This window comes from Symphalangus syndactylus, chromosome 4 (assembly GCF_028878055.3).
Source record: "Symphalangus syndactylus isolate Jambi chromosome 4, NHGRI_mSymSyn1-v2.1_pri, whole genome shotgun sequence".
Taxonomy (NCBI): Eukaryota; Metazoa; Chordata; class Mammalia; order Primates; family Hylobatidae; genus Symphalangus; species Symphalangus syndactylus.
Genome location: NC_072426.2, coordinates 156,601,700 through 156,621,811, shown reverse-complemented (window position 1 = coordinate 156,621,811; position 20,112 = coordinate 156,601,700). Strand labels below are relative to the sequence as shown.

At 43.4% G+C, this 20,112-nt stretch overlaps 1 protein-coding gene across 5 annotated transcripts in view; it reads right to left on the bottom strand.

Moving 5' to 3' along the window:
- Positions 1-14,275, bottom strand: part of CDKN2AIP (CDKN2A interacting protein) — a 61,707-nt gene extending 47,432 nt beyond the window's left edge. Inside the window, exons 1-4 of one of the 5 annotated variants that reach the window (XM_063638469.1) lie at positions 13,120-13,580; positions 12,519-12,649; positions 11,840-12,099; positions 7,381-7,567 (exon numbers count right to left, since the gene is read on the bottom strand). In XM_063638469.1, coding sequence (XP_063494539.1) covers positions 7,526-7,567; positions 11,840-12,099; positions 12,519-12,649; positions 13,120-13,391 — 705 coding nt within the window. In that variant the 5' untranslated portion in view covers positions 13,392-13,580 and the 3' untranslated portion in view covers positions 7,381-7,525. Of the gene's footprint in view, positions 1-7,380; positions 7,568-9,989; positions 12,100-12,518; positions 12,650-13,119 lie in introns of those variants that run through there. The other 4 variants (XM_055276497.2, XM_055276498.2, XM_055276496.2 and 1 more) reach the window with 4 other exon arrangements.
- Positions 14,276-20,112: the final 5,837 nt, after the last annotated feature.

Sequence of the window (20,112 nt, the reverse complement as noted above, 5' to 3'; positions counted from 1 at the left end):
CTCCAGCCTGGGCGACAGAGCAAGACTCCGTCTCAAAAAAAAAAAAAAAAAAAAATATATATATATATATATATGAATATTTAGGCCAGTTTTCCCTGAAATATGGTGTGCTCTTTCAGCATGTTGATCCTATATTTTTATTTTATAAAAATGTTTGAAGTATCATTAAATATTTGTCCTGTTCAACAATTCAACTGTATTTTTTTGAGACTCCAATTATGCTCTTCATCTCCTTTGTCTATTTTCTCTATCATTTCGCTAATTTTAAAATCCCAAATTGACACTTCCTTTGATCCACTTTTATGCTTTCGACTTTCTGCTCCTGTGTCGTCAGCAGCATCTTCTCTGCCTGTGCTTCTTCTGATCTCGTTTTCAATTCTATGCTGACTTTACTGCTTTCTCTCAGTTCCTGAGTCCCTCCAGCCTATGTTTTTTGTATTCCTGTTGCTCATTCTTTCTTCCCTGAGCTACCACACTTCTGCTTTGAGCTCCTGCTTCGTAGAACTGATTGCTGTTTTAAGTTGCTGCTGCTGTTTTTAATTCATGGAGTAATGTTTGGTCCCAATTTTCAGACTGTCGTTGTTGGCTCATAATGTGGCCCATAGGGTCTAAGAATGTGAGACTGCCTGCTGTATACCTCAGGGCTCCGCAGACTCTTGGGTTTCTGGGATTTTTTGATAGATTAAGTATTTTGGAGGACATGGGTGAAAATGCCTGATGTTAGGACAGGCACCCTGTGCTTAGGACACATGCTAGCATGCTGTGAGCCTCATGAACACTCAAGAGTGGCCGGTTTTCTGCCTGCTAAGTATTCCAGGCAGCTCCTGAAAACAGTGTTGCTAGAATACCACCAATTTCTCCTGGAGGGTGGAAGAAAACCAAAGAGCTACGCTGCTACCAGACTCTCCTGAGATAGACTTTGTCTAAAAGGGTGTAATGCTGTGAGTCTGGCTCTTTCATCTCTTGAGGAGGCAGCGATTTTCATTTTCATCAGCGTGACACCTGTTGGCTATAAGTGATATCACAAGTAATTTTAGATAGAATAAGGAAGATTGAATGATCTATTATTTTTTACAGATTATATCAGATCTAAAGGCACATACTGTATTTGTGATGACCATCTATCTGACTGTTGGAAGGAACAAAACATTAGAGATTATCTTAGTGGAAACAGCTTTCCCAGGAAGGTAGTGATAACCAAAAAATTAGGGTAGGAAACTAAGAGAGACCAAGTCAACTATAAGATAAGATTGTTGGCATCATTCAACGGCTCTTACCAATGGTTTTAATCGATAGACATCTGGTGAAAAAGCTGCCCATATTGACAGCATTGGCAGCAAAGAGTTGCTTTGGCTGGATGTGATGGCAGCTTGGAGACCAGTAGAATGAAAACCACAGGAACCAGGGGGAGGAAATCCGTTGTGGGAGGGCACCAGCATCACCCTATTCTGATCAGTTATTTGAGTTTCTGAGGGAAATCTCCTGACCATTTTTCTTTCTCAGGCACAGTGTTTGGGGAACTTGCTGGGAGAAAGACCTTGAGAATGGGGAGAGTGTGCTTCAGGACCTGGGGGTGCTGGATGGCTTTCATGACCATCTTCGTACAGCGTGGACCATGGCAAGAACTTATTGGAGGTCTCAACGGCTGTTTGTTCACCTTGAGTCATTCTACGGGACATCTGTTTTGGCCTGCCCAGCACATTTTTTCCTTTTATGGTTAAAACATCCCTCTGGAAAGTCATCCCTGAGGCAATGAGAACTTTCAGGAATTCTCCCCACCACCACTACTGCCCAGCCACCCATACCCAGGTCATATGGTCTCAGTGGGGATGGCAGTCAAGGTGCCCAGCTCAGGATAGGCGCTTTACTGCTTCAAGGGTCTGTTGTCCAATGCCCAGGGACAGATAAGTTAACCAACCTTCATTCTGGTCCCATAGCTTTGAATTCAAGTATGTTCTTGGCTCAGGCCATGTTATCTTGGGAAAGCTAGGAGCAATAGATGAAAATGAAACTGGGCAAGAGATGGTGGGTTTACACCAAATGTTCAGAAACAAGTGATGTGATAAATTAAGGGACATTATCTATTTGTAGGAGAGAACACAAAGCAGACACTCAAGTTTTATTCCATATCTGAGCCAACACAATTCTTCATCTGCCTAGTTCCTGAATTTCCCCCAAGGTTTGGGAATAGAAACAAAACAAATATAATCCAAGCAGCCTTACATTATCTCATGTGCTTTTATTTTAGGACAGTCTTGAAATAATCCCTCCTGTAAAAGAATGTGTTGGGCAAAGTAATTCATGACCAAGTATAAATAGTGCCCCCAGCATCAGCACATAACTAGCATATATGCTACTTCCAAGAAGAGTTTCTTAGAACTTATGTGCTATCAATGCTTCATAGACCTTTAATACTATTTTTTTTTCAAAATCCTTTCTTTAGCAGCTCTTTCCATATTACAGAACCAAATTCCTTTTTAAAGTAAGGTTTCAAAAATAAGTTCACTATATACAGCAATCACAGGGATTCCAAAAAGGGCCACCTTCTTCCACAACTTCAAGGGGCACCACTCATCGTAGTAAATGATGTCTATAAGATTGCTTGTGAATGGCTCCCCGTGGTGTGTACAGCTCGGTGGCTCTCTATTTAAGGTCCTGATGCTTTCACTATTTCTTACTCAAGCCCTCTTTGCTTTGCTCTCTTGGAACCTCCTAAGAAGTGATGCATGCTTTAATTACAGACGGGATAAAAGCAGCAGGATTGGCCGGGCGCGGTGGCTCACGCCTGTAATCCCAGCACTGTGGGAGGCCGAGGCGGGCAGATTACGAGGTCAGGAGATCGAGACCATCCTGGCTAACACGGTGAAACCCCGTCTCTACTAAAAATACAAAAAGTTAGCTGGGCGTAGTGGCCAGCACCTGTAATCCCAGCTACTCAGGAGGCTGAGGCAGGAGAATGGCGTGAACCTGGGAGGCGGAGCTGGCAGTGAGCCGAGATCGCACCACTGCACTCCAGCCTGGGTGACAGAGCAAGACTCCGTCTCAAAAAAAAAAAAAAAAAAGGCAGGATCATTGGATGAAAATTGTCATCACTCTCATCTCTGCTATATTGACACAGGTGAAATTCATGCTACACCATAGAACAGGGGGTCCCCAGCCTGCAAGCCTCCAGTACCAGTCTGTGGCGTGTTAGGAACAGGGCCACACAGCAGGAGGTGAGCGGCGGGTGAGTGAGCAAAGCTTCATCTGTATTTACTGCTGCTCGCCATTGCTCACATGACTGCCTGAGCTCCGACTCTTGTCAGATCAGCAGTGGCATTAGATTCTCATAGGAACACAAACCCTATTGTGAACTGTGCACGTGAGGGATCTAGATTGCACACTCCTTATGAGAATCTAATGCCTGATGATCTGTCACTGTCTCCCATCACCCCTCGATGGGACCATCTAGTTGTAGAAAACAAGCTCAGGGCTTCCACTGATTGTGTATTATGGTGAGTTGTGTAATTATTTCATTATATGTTGCAAAGTAGTAATAATAGAAATAAAGTCTACAGGCTAGGCGTGGTAGCTCACGCCTGTAATCCCAACACTTTGCGAGGCCGAGGCACGTAGGTAATGTGAGGTCAGGAGTTCAATCAAGACCAGGCTGACCAACATGGTGAAACCCTGTCTCTACTAAATATACAAAACTTAGCCAGGCATGGTGGCTCATGCCTGTAATCCCAGCTACTCAGGAGGCTGAGGCAGAAGAATTGCTTGAATCTGGGAGGTGGAAGGTGCAGTGAGCTGAGATGGTGCCACTACACTCCAGCCTGGGCAACAGAGCGAGGCTCTATCTCAAAAAAAAAAAAGAAAGTGCACAATAAATATAATGTGCTTGAATCATACCAAAACCATTCCCTACCCACCGTCTGTGGAAAAATGGTCTTCCCTGAAACTGGTCCCTGGTGCCAAAAAGGTTGGGGACCACTGTCATAGAGGTCAAGACCCACAGGTCGCAAATGCCTGCCTCTTTAACCTTCTCCTTGACATCCTTCCCTGTGAGAACCATAGTGGCAGAATGATTGCTAGAGAATGCAAATTACAGGGGAGTGTAGTGAATATTTTCAAAATAGTATCCGTATCTTACTCCATCTTATTTCTCTTGTTAATCACATATATTATTTTGAAACAAAAAACAAAGACAGAAAGTTGCACATATTTCTACCCGATACTAGTTTCCAAACTGCAGGTTGAGCATTCATCATAAACTCCCGCATTAAGTATATATGATCCACTATCAGTGCACATAGGTAAGATACACTAGAAATGCTTCCCGGGAACTCAGATTTTATTTCATGAGAATCATTTTTTCCTTAGCTAGTATAGAAAACCCAACAATATGCAAATGGTGAAGAGTAACAGGCAGCATTCCTAAGATACATCATGCATCTCGACGCATTGGTTATATCATTGCCTCTGTAAATTGTCCCTGAATTCTACAAATAGAATGTCTAGAAAAATTTTCTAATGATTCAGATCATTGAGTTTTCTTTAAAGTTTACTATTTTAGAAGCTTCCTAAATAGTTGAACATAAAATTTCTCAAATTTTCCTCAAAGTGTGCATTTCACTATTTTCTGGAATATAGGAAACAAGGATCATGGGACAGCATGTCTCACTGGCATTTACGTTCACTGCCCCAAATCAGAACCAAACCACTGTTCAAGTCTTCTGTAAGAACACTGCATGGCCGGGCGCGGTGGCTCACGCTTGTAATCCCAGCACTTTGGGAGGCCGAGGCGGGCGGATCACGAGGTCAGGAGATCGAGACCATGGTGAAACCCCGTCTCTACTAAAAAATACAAAAAATTAGCTGGGCGTGGTGGCGGACGCCTGTAGTCCCAGCTACTCGGAGAGGCTGAGGCAGGAGAATGGCGTGAACCCGGGAGGCGAAGCTTGCAGTGAGCCGAGATTGTGCCACTGCACTCCAGCCTGGGCGACAGAGCAAGACTCCGTCTCAAAAAAAAAAAAAAAAAAAAAAAAAGAACACTGCATTTGGGTCCCTGAGGTGCTGATAAAATTTTATTTTTTGGCCTACATAATTATTATATGGGCATTCAGTAATTGTTGGACTTTACATGTGTGGACTTTATGGGTTTTTGCAATTGTATTTCACAATAAAAAGAAAAGGCAGCTATTTTTAGTATTACTTAAATGTTAATTTATGTAATAATCCCTTAAACCTGATCTGAGTCCCCCCCAATTCATGTAAATTTTAATATGGCATACTACTTTAAAAAACTAATTAGTTCAATTTTGTAGTAAACTGGCAGCTTCGACCCACATCCACTCTAACACCTATTGCAGAAGGAGGCTGGCTATTTACACTGAGCCTCCTAGTTGCTGCATCCCCTCTGCTCATAGTCCAAGGAGGTAGCTCAGAAATTGAGTCTGAGAACAGAGGCTGGGTGTGGTGGCTCACACCTATAATCCCAACAATTTGGGAGGCTGAGGCAGGTGGATCACCTGAGGTCAGGAGTTTGAGACCAGTCTGGCCTAGGTGGTGAAACCCCATCTCTACTAAAAATACAAAAATTAGCTGGGTGTGGTGATGCGCACCTGTAATCCCAGCTACTTAGGAGGCCAAGGCAGGAGAATCGCTTGAACCCAGGAGGCAGATGTTGCAGTGAACCACTGCACTCCAGCCTGGGCAACAGAACCAGATCTGTCTCAAAAAAAAAGAAAGAAATTAAGAACCAAACATATAATTCAGTTGTAGGGTGTGGCCACCTTCCTTTTTTTGTTTTGGAGACGGAGTCTGGCTCTGTCTCCCAGGCTGGAGTGCTGGAGTGCAGTGGCGCAATCTCGGCTCACTGCAAGCTCCGCCTCCCAGGTTCATGTCATTCTCCTGCCTCAGCCTCCCAAGTAGCTGGGACTACAGGCGCCCACCACCACGCCCAGCTAATTTTTTGTATTTTTTTTAGTAGAGACAGGGTTTCACTGTTAGCCAGGATGGTCTTGATCTCCTGACCTCGTGATCCGCCGGCCTCGGCCTCCCAGAGTGCTGGGATTACAGGCGGGAGCCACCACACCCAGCCTGGCCACCCTCCTTTGACCACAGTAGTTCTGTTTTACATACACAATGCCCCCATTTTTCTTTGAAGAAATATGGCTAAAGTTTCAAACCCACTGATCACATATTCAGAACTTGGGTTTTATCATTTTTTTTTTTTTTTTTGAAACGGAGTCTTGCACTCCAGGCTGGAGTGCAGTGGCCCCATCTCGGGTCACTGCAAGCTCCGCCTCCCAGGCCAGGTTCACGCCATTCTCCTGCCTCAGCCTCCGGAGTAGCTGGGACTACAGGCATCCACCACTACGCCTGGCTAATTTTTTTGTATTTTTAGTAGAGACGGGGTTTCACCGTGTTAGCCAGGATGGTCTCGATCTCCTGACCTCGTGATCCGCCCGTCTCGGCCTCCCAAAGAGCTGGGATTACAGGCTTGAGCCACCGCGCCCGGCCTTATCATTTTTAAGTGTCTAAGCCCTGGTACACTGAAAACAGTATAAGGAAATCACTAGGTGATTCCCTCCCAAATCACCTTTTTGTACATTTGTCTCTAGATTCCAAGTTATATACATTGCACATAATAGTCTCACTTCAGTAAAATGGTGGTCTTTCGTGTATTTACTGCTTATATTGTTTAGTTTGGTTGCTTCCTAAGACCTCCAAGGATTCTGATTCTATTCAATAAAGTTTCAAATTCACAAAGTATTTCTGATTGCTTCTTAAGTATTGGCATATGAAATCTCTAGTTTTTACTAAAAATGTCCTGTATCCAACCCTTTGTGTATTACTTTTTTTTTTTTTGACAGAGTCTCACTCTTGTCACCCAGGCTGGAGTGCAGTGGCACAATCATGGCTCACTGCAACCTCCACCTCCCAGGTTCAAGCGATTCTCCTGTCTCAGCCTCCCAAGTAGCTGGGGTGACAGGCACACACCACCATGCCCGGCTAATGTTGTAGTTTCATGAGATAAAGTTTCCCCATTTTGGCCAGGCTGGTCTCAAACTCCTGACTTCAGGTGATCCACCTGCCTCGGCCTCCCAAAGTGCTGGGATGACAGGTGTGGGCCACCATGCCTGGCCTAGCATTACTTTTCTTTTTTCCCTTCAAAATTAAAAGTCCATTTACTTTGGGGCCTTGTCTACTCTTTTTCTTGCTAGATGAATAGCAAAGGAACAGAAAGAGAACTTTAAAAACTAGTAATTTTCAGATAATTACCTTTTTTTTTAAAGGAAAAAAATCGGCTGGGCACAGTGGCTCACACCTGTAATCCCAGCAATTTGGGAGGCTGAGGCGGGTGGATCACAAGATCAGGAGTTCGAGACCAACCTGACCAACACGGTGAAACCCCGTCTCTACTAAAAATACAAAAAAATTAGCTGGGTGTAGTGGCACACACCTGTAATCCCAGCTACTCAGGAGGCTGAGGCAGGAGAATCGCTTGACCCCAGGAGGCCAAGGTTGCAGTGAGCCGAGGTCACGCCACTGCACTCCAGACTGGGCGACAGAGCGACTCCCTCTGTCAAAAAAAAAAAAAAAGGAAAATCGAGAGATATTAAAATTAAAGTTGGTAGTAAGAAATGGTTCTAACTGGATGGCAACTAAGCTGTGTGCAGGGACGCCAAAGAAATATGATTGATATTTTTCTTGGGGAGGAGTAGTTGGGCAACAAATGGCTTGACAACCCTTCATTCAACTTGAACATTTTGTTCTAGTAGAAAGTGAAATATTCATCAATCACAGAAAATATTAAAAATCATGCAGGAATGGATAACCAATGTCTAGAAAGTAGGTCAATATAGGACTTCAGCACAATTTTTGAGGACAAAACCCACAAAGTAGTAACACAATACCTGTAGGACTGACCTGGCTCCCAATTGCTGCTTGCTTTTGTTACTTTCTCACTGCTGTTACTCAAAAATCTAAACAGCAAGGAGAAATTTGTACCAAGAAAAGCTGCACTTGGCAGGGAAAACATAATTCAAATTGGAGCAGGCTCTTGATAATACGTATCAAAGGCCTTAAAGTTACACATATCCCTATGACAATTATCCTAGCCAATGATAGCAGTGACAAGCTCCAAGAATTTAGGTCAAAAACTCATGACAGTATCATTCTTACAAGTCAACTAATTTTACCATTAAAAAAAATTCTCATTTTAACATCAAGAAAAATCTTGACATCTCAGGAAATTGCCTCCCCTCACTCATCTGAAAAAAACAGTATATCCCATCTTGGTAACCGACTTTATTCACTCAACTTGATGATACACTATTTTAGGCAGGTGTGTTTGGTTTTTTGGTTTTGGGGGGTTTTTTGTGCAGATTTCTTTTGTGTGTGTATGGTCTTTTTACAAAGTTCAACTGCATCCATATGGGATGATTCACTAGTTGAGGATATTCAAGATAGGCAAGTATTAGAAGCATTAATAATAGAAGAGCCTCTGAAGTGACTAATTTCAAGGAGGCTTTAGAAAGATGCAGTCACTTACTCTGGTAGAAAATCACGTTCTGGGAGGGATTTTCAGAAATTTCAGCATATAGAGAAGTGACAAGGATAATAAGCAATACAACATACTTGAGCTTGGGTTTTGAAATCAGACATGGGCTTGAATTACCTGACCAAATTACTTTGTCTAAGTTTCTCCATCTGAAAAGTAGGCCAAATGAGAAGAGCTCCTCGTAAGAGGAAATGAGAATATATAAGTGAACCATGGGATACCTGCACCACGCTGGGCACTTTAAATGTATCATCTCATCTAACTGCCATGCTCTATGAGACAGCTATTAGTCCTATTTCACAGACGAAGTAAGGTTAAAAGGTTAAATTCCCAGAGGTTACATGTCCAGTAAGAGACAGCAAGATTCACTCTCAATAATAGAATTCTAAAATATGCATTGCTCTTAAATCGGGATTCTTTAAATGTTATTAACCAAGAGTATTTTTTCTAGGTTTTTAAACAGGATTATCATAAATGTACACTAAACAACTTCCTCCACATCAAAGGTCACTATAAAACATTTTCAATAACCTTCGTATTAACTTGAAACAAGCCAATTTAGGAAATTACCAAACCACCTAATTAGATATATTACATAAATTTATTTGTTCTTTGTAATTTTTTGCTTTTCTGATAATCATTATCCCACAAAATACACATTCCAAGACTGAGGAAAGTGAGGTAACTAAAAGTGCTTTCACAATACATTCATGTTATTGTGTCCCACAATCTATAAAGGCAACCCACTTACAGTATATGGATTTTAGCTTTGGTATCCAATTAATATCCTCAAAAATGAATCATTTTTAAAGGTTATATGACAAAATTAAAACATCTGATTATGTAATTCAAGCATAAAAAATTAAAGTATCTTGTTTTTATTCCTAGAATACAAAATAGGAGTACTGCTACATACTTAAATTGTGCTTACGTTCAATTTTCCTATTCCAACACAATTGGCCCATGAAAGGTCTTTCTCTGTATATTACCACCATTATTGCTCAATGGGCAGTATCTAAAAATAGAATCTAGAAAGCCAGAAACCACAAAAATAACATCTTGGGGCCAGTTTGAAGCAAAGTAAACAGAATATACAATGACAGACAAACAGGCAGAATCACCTAAGACAAAAACAAAATTCCACTTCATTTTAACGAATATAGTTAAATTGAGTAGGCTCATTATCAAGAGCTGAACATGGCTCTCTGTTCTTTCCAGTATTCTAAAAGATTCATAAACACAAAAACCATCCAGTTCTAGATTTGAAAATTGAAGGGAATCGCTTTGAATCTATTCTGGCTCAGGGGGTTGCTGTAAAAAAAAAAAAATTAAATAAAGATGTATATCACACAATTACCTGGTTGTCTAATTTATAATGACAAGTCATGGGAAGCCTATTTGCAGGAATTGGTTCTGACTTGGAGAAAAAAAACACAACTTCTTGAAAAGGTAAAATAGCTTAAAGCATTTAATATCTAAACAAATCAATCTGTTAATAGTAGTCACAAAATATGCTTAATATAGAAACCCACATTCATGTCTTTAAGAAAAAGTGTAAATTGTATTCCACCTCAAAACATAAATTAACCCGCTTAAAGAATCTGCAGCGGTCAAAGTCATGATGAATTTTAAACAACTTCAGAATAAAATAACAATAAGTACTTTATACTGCTTTATATCTAAAAAATGCTTACAACTTCTCATAAAAATAGTCTGAAGCAACTATTTTTCCTTTTATTTTTTAACAGACATGTTCAACATTACGGGCAACATTTTTAAAACCTTAAGCTTTACAGACTTTCAAACATTCAAATACTGTGGTCCCTTTTCTTTGTTGTGGTTTATTCAGCTAGAAAAGAAAACATGGTAGACAACTTAATACATTTTCACCAAATTGAAAGTAGTACAAAAATTTTAGGACTCTACCGAACTACACATCGTACCTAATGTATCATTAAAAATAGAAGACAGTATTTTCTTCAGCAAATAAAACAGCATAGTAATATGCTGCTAATGCATACCTTTTAATGTGTACTGTCATTCATAAATTATTTACAACTGCTACTGTGTGAAGAGAACTAGAATGTAAATTTTCTGCAAAACTGGAAAAAAAGCAATACAAAATTTGTGAAAGCCTGTGTTTTATACTGTACGAAAGTCAATTTTTCTCTTCAAATACCAGATATTGTATGCAGTGATATTTTGGACACATTATAGTAATTCTTGAGGATGTTTTAGTGCTGGAGGTAAGTTTACAGGCCTCGATTCTTCATCAAGGAGTACTAGATCTTCTATTTCACTGCCTCTGTATTTCCTTTTACATATTTTTACCACCACCTTTTTCTTGAGAAATAACTTCAATGCTTCTCTTGATGCAACTGCTTTTGCATTTTCTTTGCTTTTTCCACAGCCAGTGCCCAAATACACAGACTTGCACCTCAATTCACAAACAATACTTTCTTGAGAGCTCTTATTTTGAGGCAGATCTGCCAATTCTTTTAGTGGGACAAAAAATACATCCAGTGTTGCTTTCAGAGCCTCAATAGCTGCATTTAGGAGCTCTCCATGATTCACATTGGGACTAAAGCCACCAACAGCTACCAACTTCCATGCCACCGTTTTATATAGTCTATTGAAAAAAGGTTGCTTCTGTTTCACATCTTCATTGGTTAACTTGCAAGAGAATTTGACAGAACTCTCACTTGACTGTGAAGTACTTTTAGAAGGCAACTGTGAGGTGCTAGTCTGAGAACTACTCTTAGAAGCCAACTGGGACACACTTGCTAAGGAAGTGCTTTTGGAAACCAGAGATGCACTGGTCTGGGAGCTGCTCTTGGAAGCTAGTAGTGATGAAGCTACCTGGGAAGTGCTTTTGGAAGTTAGCAGCGATGTATTTGTTGAAGAGCTGCTCTTGGGAGTCAGTAAGGATGTGCCTGATGAGGAACTGTTTTTAGCAACTGATGATGAAACACTTGCCTCTGAACTAGTTTTGGAAGTTAACCCACTTGACACTGTCTCTGAACTAGGTTTGGAAGACAATAGTGGCAATTCTACCTCTGAGCTTCCTGAGGAGCCCAACAAGGGCACCGCGATCTCTGAGCTGCTTTGAGAAGCTGAGACCGAAGAGCCTTCCAAAGCACTCTTTTTAGGTGATCCACTTTGTTGTCTAGAATCAGTGGACTGGGTCATGTGACTATTCACACTGGATTTCAGCAAGGAAACAAATGATGCAGAACCTTGTTTATCTGGAGCTTCTGCTTCAGAAGCTTTCCCAGATCCTGCCGTTGTTACCTGAGAGGAAACGCTGCTGATGCTTTGGCTGGAAACAGATCGATCTCCATCACTTGTAGAGCTATTCTGACTGGAGATGCCAGAGCTCCGAGCTGAGTTCCCACTCTCTGATTTGATGGCCGACCCTGTACACGTTGAACTGTTTTCCTGCTGAGCTGATGCACGTTCTGTCTTGGCAGAAGTTTTTGCGTGATCTTGCTCAACTGCAGAACTGTTTTTTCCTTCTATAACTCGTTTTTTGGATGGCTCTTCTACCCCTTCTAAAAAGAAGAAAAACATAGATATGTGACTAAGAATACCTCGTACAAAACGGGTGATGAGACAAATACACATTAAAATAAAGGCACAAAATGAAAACATTTCAAGACTAATCGTTTCTTTAAAAAGTGTGGAGTCATTAATATCTTAAAACAGTGTTGAATAACATCATGAATGTATAATATTAAAAAAAACAGCATGAGACAACGGTGGACACTTCAAAATCTAAAGCAGTCAAAGCAAACTATCAAATTCAAAGCCTAAACACACAGATATATACTTTAGGTTTAACATTCCAACTTTATTACTTATTAATAACATAAAAATTCTGGCTTGTTAAAAAATTAGTAACAATAATTCCTAATTATATCAAACTTATGCTCTAAACTCCTATGTATGTTCACATCTATGATCTGCTAACCATTGCTACTCGATATCCCTCTTTTCTTCACCTTGGCAACCAGTTCATCTCTTGTTGTATAGGTTGGAGCATCTGTCACTTTGATGCCTTCAGCCATACTAAGTATTTTATCCATTACTTTTTGAGGGTATCTGAAAAAGAAGGAAAAGTCATTTTTAAAAAGTGTTTTTTCTAAGGTCCTACTTGCGCCGTGCAAAAAAACAGGCCACAGGAACTGCATTTCCTGGCTGCAATCAAGAAAGTGAACCAACCGCCAAGAACTGTTTCCTGGAACCCATAAACAAGTGCCCCAGGATCTGGGAGGCAGGACACCTCCTCACCAATCTTAAATCTAGCACCCGTCCCCAAGAGCGTTGTCCCCTAACACAAGCAATCCTACCGACAGCTGCCCCCACACCACCGGGCACACAGACGTCCGGGAATCATGTCGGCTCCTCGCAGGGGCGCCCTTCTCACCCTTAGAGGGCAGCCGGGCCGGCGGATTCCCGCGCTTCACAACTTCCCCTCCCCGCCGAGGCAGGTCCCGCGGAGGGCGCTGGGCCCCGGTCTGCAGGTGGCAGACAAAACGGGGCGTGCAGGTTAGGGACGCTGCCTCACTCACCTGCACCCGAGAAAGACGTGGTTCGCCCAGGCCATGGAAAAGGAGATGAGCTGCTGCAGCTGCCGGTTTCGGGTCCCGCTCTCGGCGTCGGCAGCTTCATCCGTGCTAGCGGAGGCAGCGCCGCCAGCGGGGGCCAGGTCCCCAGCGTTGCGAAGCAAAAAATCCCGGCGGTGGCGCCAGTGTTTGTCAGTCTCGCCGTCGCAGCGCAGCGCCTCCACCCAGGCGGCCACCCGCGGGTTCTGGCTCAGGTACTCCGACACCTCCTGCGCCATGTTGGGCCTGCAGGCCGCAGAGGCCGCGAACACAGCTGCACCGGGAGACAGGCACGACGCGCGGGGCGAGGGGCCCTGTCACTGCGGCCTGCACTGGCAGCCGTTATCTGACGCCCCTCCGGAGGCCCAAAGACCAAACAACAGCGCCCAGAGCCGCCGAACCGCCCACTTCCGCCCGCCGCCGGCTTCTTCCCTTTTATAACCTCGCCGCCGCCGCGCGCCCTCGCGTTCTTCCGGCGCGCGCCGGCGCTCCCGGGACGCTTTGCGGCGCCGGGGCCGCCGCGACGTTGCGTCCCCGTGAGGCCAGGGAGGGTACCCCGGGGATGAGGTGGGCGGGCGTCGGGCGTCTCCTGCCCCGCGAGGGCGGGCTGCAAGTCGGGCTGGCCCGGGACGACCGAGTCTTGGCGGAACCCTGGGCGTTCTGGCCTCGCTTTGTGATGCCGCGCGCTCCTGCCGCCCTCCTCCCCCGCTGGGTCAGCTGCGAGAGGGGCAGGGCCCGAGCAAGGGAGGCAGCGGGGCGCGGCGAGCAGAGTCCTCCAGGGCGGCGTCCCGGGGGACCTTGAGCCGCCGGCAGCCGCGGGGCCTATGGTCTCCGCCCTGAGACGCCTGTGTGTGAGCGGGGCCAAAACAAAAGCCGGCCTCCGTGTTAGAGTGTTGGGAACTGCGTCTCGCGCTGCTTTCAGTGTGCCCGAGGGAAGCGTTCCAAGGCCGTCCGGGTCTCGGCGCCTTCAGGAGGGCGGGAGTGCAGGTCCCCTTACATAGCAGTAGTAGACAGGTCACACGAGGACTTGACTCCGTGTTGCCGTGAGGCTTGCAGCCTTGGAAGCTAGCCCTGGCCCCGCAGCGGTGGCGCTTGTTCCCGCAGTTTCTTACGTCTCTAGTTAATCCAGGCATTGCCTTCCTGTTTTGGTCAGTAGGAAAACAACACCCCGACAACGCTCTGTCTCTAGAATTTCCTAAAATCAACAACTTTACCACCAATCGGCAGATGTCCGGAGGTGGAGTGGAAATGTGCCTATTTATCTGTAGGGCCCCAAACCTCTCCCTGTTAGAGCTATTTTTTCCAACTATATGTTTTTTTCCACTTTACATTTCCCACAGTTATGTACTCTTAACTGCTGGCTTGCTTATTGTTACGTTTCCCATTCCAGGTATACATGCAGTCTAAGATTAATACGTTAAATGATATAAATTATGAAAATTTTCTTTCAATAAATGTAGACTTTGATGTAAAAATGCGTGAATCAGAATAATCAAGCAAAAAAAGGTCACTTTAGGTAAGATCAGATAGGTTAACTGTGTAATTTATGCGCATGCTGGAACAAAATACAGCTATTGTATGAAAACAATATTGCCCATTTTCCTGCCATACCAAAAGAAACTGCATAAAAACGGAGGCACAAAGAAATTTTGAAGCTTTGTGATTTTGCTTCTTGTTTGCTAGTCTTTCCTCCTTTTCACAGATAATTGCTGAAAATCTAGAGGGGGTGGATGGATTGCAGAAATCTGGCTATTTAAAAGGTGGAGAAATTATGATTTCTCCTTTCATGAATTCTTTGGCAAGGGGACCATAGCAAGTAAAAGAAGCTATGATCGCATACCTAGATTATATATGTGAATTTTAAATCAAGAATGTTCTCACGGCCGGGTGCGGTGGCTCACGCCTGTAATCCCAGCACCTTGGGAGGCCGAGGCGGACGAATCATGAGGTCAGGAGTTCGAGACCAGCCTGGCCAATGCAGTGAAACCCCCATCTCTACTAAAAATACAAAAATTAGCCGAGTGTGGTGGCACGTGCCTGTAGTCCCAGCTACTCTGTAGGCTGAGGCGGGAGAATCGCTTGAACTCAGGAGGCAGAGGTTGCAGTGAGCCGAGACCAAGCCGTTGCACTCCAGCCTGGGTGACAGAGTGAGACTCCATCTCAAAAAATAATAATAATAATGTTCTCACTTTTTTTCTTGTTGCTCTATAGTCTTCCTCTCACTCATGGGCTTCATTGCCTTGAAGAGAGAACAAATAGAGCCTGAATTTCAAAAATTTTTTAAAATTATAATAAAAGCGATAGAGTCTGAAAGGTGGAGTACTCATGTGCAAAAACCAGGTGCTTGGAATAGATAACATGCATTTTTCTTTTTTGACTCTTAAAAAGTTGACACTGCATATAAAGATTCAAAGACTATGAACCACAAGTAGCTGGGACTGCAGGCGGGCACGACGACGACAGGCTAATTTTTTGTTTTTTAGTAGAAACAAGGTTTCACTATGTTGTCCAGTCTGGTTTTGAACTCCTAATATCAAGCAATCCTTCTGCCTCGGCCTCTCAAAGTGCTGGGATTATAGGCATGAGTCGCTGTGCCCGGCCTTTTTTTTTTTTTTTTTTTTTTTTTTTTTTTTAAAGACCCTCCCACCTACAGAGACAAATTCCTCTCTGAGCTGGGGGAGACGTTCTGAGAGAAAAGATGAGAGGAGAACTTAGGTGATAACTAGGAAAATCTGTGGGAGTAGGGAATAAGATGCAGGGAGGGAAGTGTTGGCTGTTATAAATTGCTGGGTAGATTTTGGGTCTAAGAGTGGAAGGACTTGACTCTGCCCGAATTTCTGAGAGAAGACAGCCCAGTAGTGCTCTGAGCCTGTATGTATTGGCCTTTAGAAATGAACATAGAAAGGGCCTTTTATAGCTTTGATAACCAACTATACAACTCCCTCCCCTGCCCCTAACACACAAGTGTGTATATATATATACATATGTGTGTGTATATATACACACACACACACACACACACGCATTTACGCACATATATCTCACAGGGCCTAGAGGAGATCCAAAAGGTTCCCAAGAAAGAATTGAATGGTGAAGTGCTACCAAGCACCAGGGTCCAAGGTGAATGAGGCTAGGGGTGGTCAGCTTGTCAGCAAAGGAAGATGCAACTAGTTTTCAGCAAGTCATCAGACCAGTGCCCATCAGGCCACATCAATAGGAGAGGACCCTCAACCTCTCCTGAAATGATCAGTGTGCATTGCTTGTGCTGGTAGATCAAGCAGTTACACTCTCAACAGAGCCCGCAGGGAAGAAAGCACAGGACAATGCTAGGATGATAACCAAGCCTCACCCCACCACTGCCCTCACTAGAAATCTACTCAGAGGAGAAAAGGGAGAGAATTCTAATGAATTGAGAAAGATCCACTATCATCCCAAATTGAGTTTCAAACAAGTGACTGAGTTCACAAGATTAAATTTTCTGCTGTAAGTGGAAGCCCATTCACTGAGACTGGTGCTGCAGCATATCTCTCTGAAGACATCCAATAAAAATTCCAGCGGCAAGCTGGCTTTTCTGCAGATGGCTTTCCTGTGGAGCAACATGAAGGGATTGGCCCTGTTCTTGGATATGACTGTGGAAGCAAGAAAGCCTTTGGCAGGAAGGTCTGCATGTGGAGTGGAGAGGCTTGTGAGGAGCAAATACTCCAGTTATGGCCAAGGTTATGACTTGATGTGAGAAATACTTCATGGTGAGGGGAAACATTTTATGCTAATGATGTGTGAGGACACAAATCTGCCAAATTACAGTGATAAGGTGGGATGTCCTGAAAAAGCAAGAGAATGTTTTAAGAGTGATCCCCTCTGTTAGAAGCTTCGAGAAATCAAGTAGGAGGAAGATTGGTAGTAACAGTCTGATTAGGGATTGGAGCCACCTGTGAGCTTGGCAAAAGTCGTTTTACTGCAGTGATGAAGGCAGACTCCGTATCAGAGTGAGTTCAGGAGTCAGAAATGGAGATATTTGGCTGTAAAGGGGAGAAGAGAGAGGAAGCTGGACAGGGTCATGGGGTCAAGGTGGCTTTTCAATTTCAGATGGGAGTAGCCTGAGTGTGTCGCCCACTGCTTGAAGGCAGCTCACAGAAAAGGAGAGTTTGAGGATCCTGAAGAGAAAGAGGGTAATTAGCAATTTCTGAAGACACAGGTGTGGCTGGGATCCACACACAGGTGGAGAGATTAACCTTAGGTGGGCAGACACTTCCTCTATTTTAAAAGAAGACGTTTGTAAGTTTGGAGCTGAAAAGTTGACATGGAGGCCATCTGACGGTGCAGAGAATGCTTGCAATGGATATTTTAGAGGGCAGAAGAGCAGGCTGCCTAGGTGAACATAGTCTTTTTGGCCAATTTAAAATTACAGGCTGGGCGTGGTGGCTCACACCTGTAATCCTAGCACTTTGGGAGGCCGAGGTGGGCAGATTACTTGAGCCCAGGGGTTCAAGGCCAGCCTAGTCTACATGGCAGGACCCTGTCTGTACAAAAAATACAAAACATAGTTGGGTGTGTTGATACATACCTCTAGTTCCAGCTACTCGAGAGGCTAAGGTGGGAGGATCACTTGAGCCCACGAGGTCGAGGTTGCAGTGAGTTGTGATCGCGCCACTGCACTCCAGCCTGGGCGATAAAGGGAGACTGTCTCAAAAAATAAAATAAAAATATAATGCGTGCACACAAAAATGAAACATCTAAGTACGAAAAAAGAGGCATAAATGAAAGCAAACAATCTCCCTCACTCAACCTGGTCCCACCCTGTGGATATCAGCATTCATGTCATTTCTATCTTGATTTCTTTGGGTGATTATTTTCATAACTCCAAATTAAATGCTTATACTTCCATTTCTTAATTTTTCAACTTTAAGCAGTGCTTATTTCACTCCTGAATGTTGAAGCTGAGAAATCCATATCATTTACACTACTCCTTTTTTCTTGTAATTTTTGTTATCTTTTATTGTTTTCCTGTTGGCTACCTGTCATAAATTCAAATATTATACTTAATCATCATTTTTAAATCTGTCAACTTCAGGCAGGTAGCTCTTGATTTCCACATCATGTAAGAAAATTCTGAAGGAGAGACCATATTACAGATATTTGGATATTCCCAAAATATGCGTTTAGGATAAAATCTAATCTCTCGTGATAAATTGACAGCAGGTGGATAATTCTGAAGTTTTCCTACTTACCTGCAGGATTTATGCCATTGTTTTTACATTAAGCCTTAACATTAATAAATGTTAATAAATTTGTTTGCTGCTGTGAGGATTAAGTAGATTGTGAACTTATACCTTTCATGGGGTGAGTTTCTAAAACCAGCATGTAAATGGAAGTCAGATGTGACTCCACTTTACCTTCTTTTCCTGTAGTGTCACAATTGACCTCTACGTGGTGGCTCATGCCTGTAATCCCAGCGCTTTGGGAGGCTGAGGCGGGTGGATCACCTGAGGTCAGGAGTTCAAGACCAGCCTGGCCAACATGGTGAAACCCCGTCTCTACTAAAAAAATACAAAAATTAGCCGGAAGTGGTGGCGGGCGCCTGTAATCCCAGCTACTTGGGAGGCTGAGGCAGAGAATTGCATGAACCAGGGAGGCAGAGGTTTCAGTGAGCCGAGACTGCACCACTGCACTCCAGCCTGGGTGACAGAGTGAGACTCCATCTCAAAAAAACAAAAACAAAAACGAAAAAACAGAAAGGCCTCTTGGGCATCTACTGATGTGAAGTTAGAGAACTATGGACTTTCTCTACAGGTTCACACATTTTCGTTTGATTAATTTCAGTTGCTAGTGACACAAAATTATGATTTAAAATGGCTTGTGCTGAAACAAAAATGGAATTTATTGGCTGTGTTATTGAGAGTCCCGAGGTAGACTGTGGGATCCAGGTACTGAAACAATATAGTCAGGAAAGCTGTTTCTCTTGTCTCTACAGTCTCAGGCAAGCTCTTCCTACAGAGTGGCAAAATGGTTCCTATTGGCTTACAGCATACATTCTTCATAGCTCAGCAAATTCAGTAGCAAGAGACCTTCTCTTTCCTGGTAGTTTCTGCCAATGTCCTAAGGTTCTGTTAGGAGTTCTTTGGTTCTGTTGAGTCATATATCCCTTACATAAACACTCTAGCCAGGTGTATGAAATGATTGTACAGGTCTGAGTCATGCACTCTCCCTAAGAATGATAAAATATCCGAGTAAGGTCAGTATCATGCAAGGAAAATAACAAACTCAATAAATAAAAGAATTTACACTCAAGGAAATGGAGATAACAACAATATGAACAGAAGGATGGCATTTATTTCATAGACAAACCTAGGTTCAGAGTGGTTAACTTATTGTCCAAGCTGTTTATTGTCCAATGATTAACTCACAAGGTGTGGTGACTGAAAGATAAATAAGAACTGAGCTAAGACTTGTTAAATCCAGGCCAGGTATGGTGGCTCACGCCTGTAATCCCAACACTCTGGGAGGGCAAGGCAGGCGGATCAGAGGTCAGGAGTTTGAGACCAGCCTGACCAACATGGTGAAACCCCGTCTCTACTAAATATACAAAAATTAGCCGGGCATAGTGGTGCGCACCTGTAATCCCAGCTACTCAGGAGGCTGAGGCAGGAGAATCGCTTGAACCTGGGAGGCAGAGATTGCAGTGAGCTGAGATCGCGCCACTGCACTCCAGCCTGGGCGACAGGGTGAGATTATGTCTCAAAAAAAAAAAAAAAAAAAAGACTTGTTAAATCCAAAAACTAAGATTATGACCACAATAATCCACTTAATTATTGGGCGCTTTGGAAATTAGGAGCAGGAAGGATAAAAAAAAAATTGTGCTTCTTTGTACCCAGGGCTCCAGTTCATGAATGTGTGATTGCCTTGTAAATGTGAGCAGCCGAGGAAGCAGAAAGGAATGTTCCTGGAGAGATCTAGAAAGTC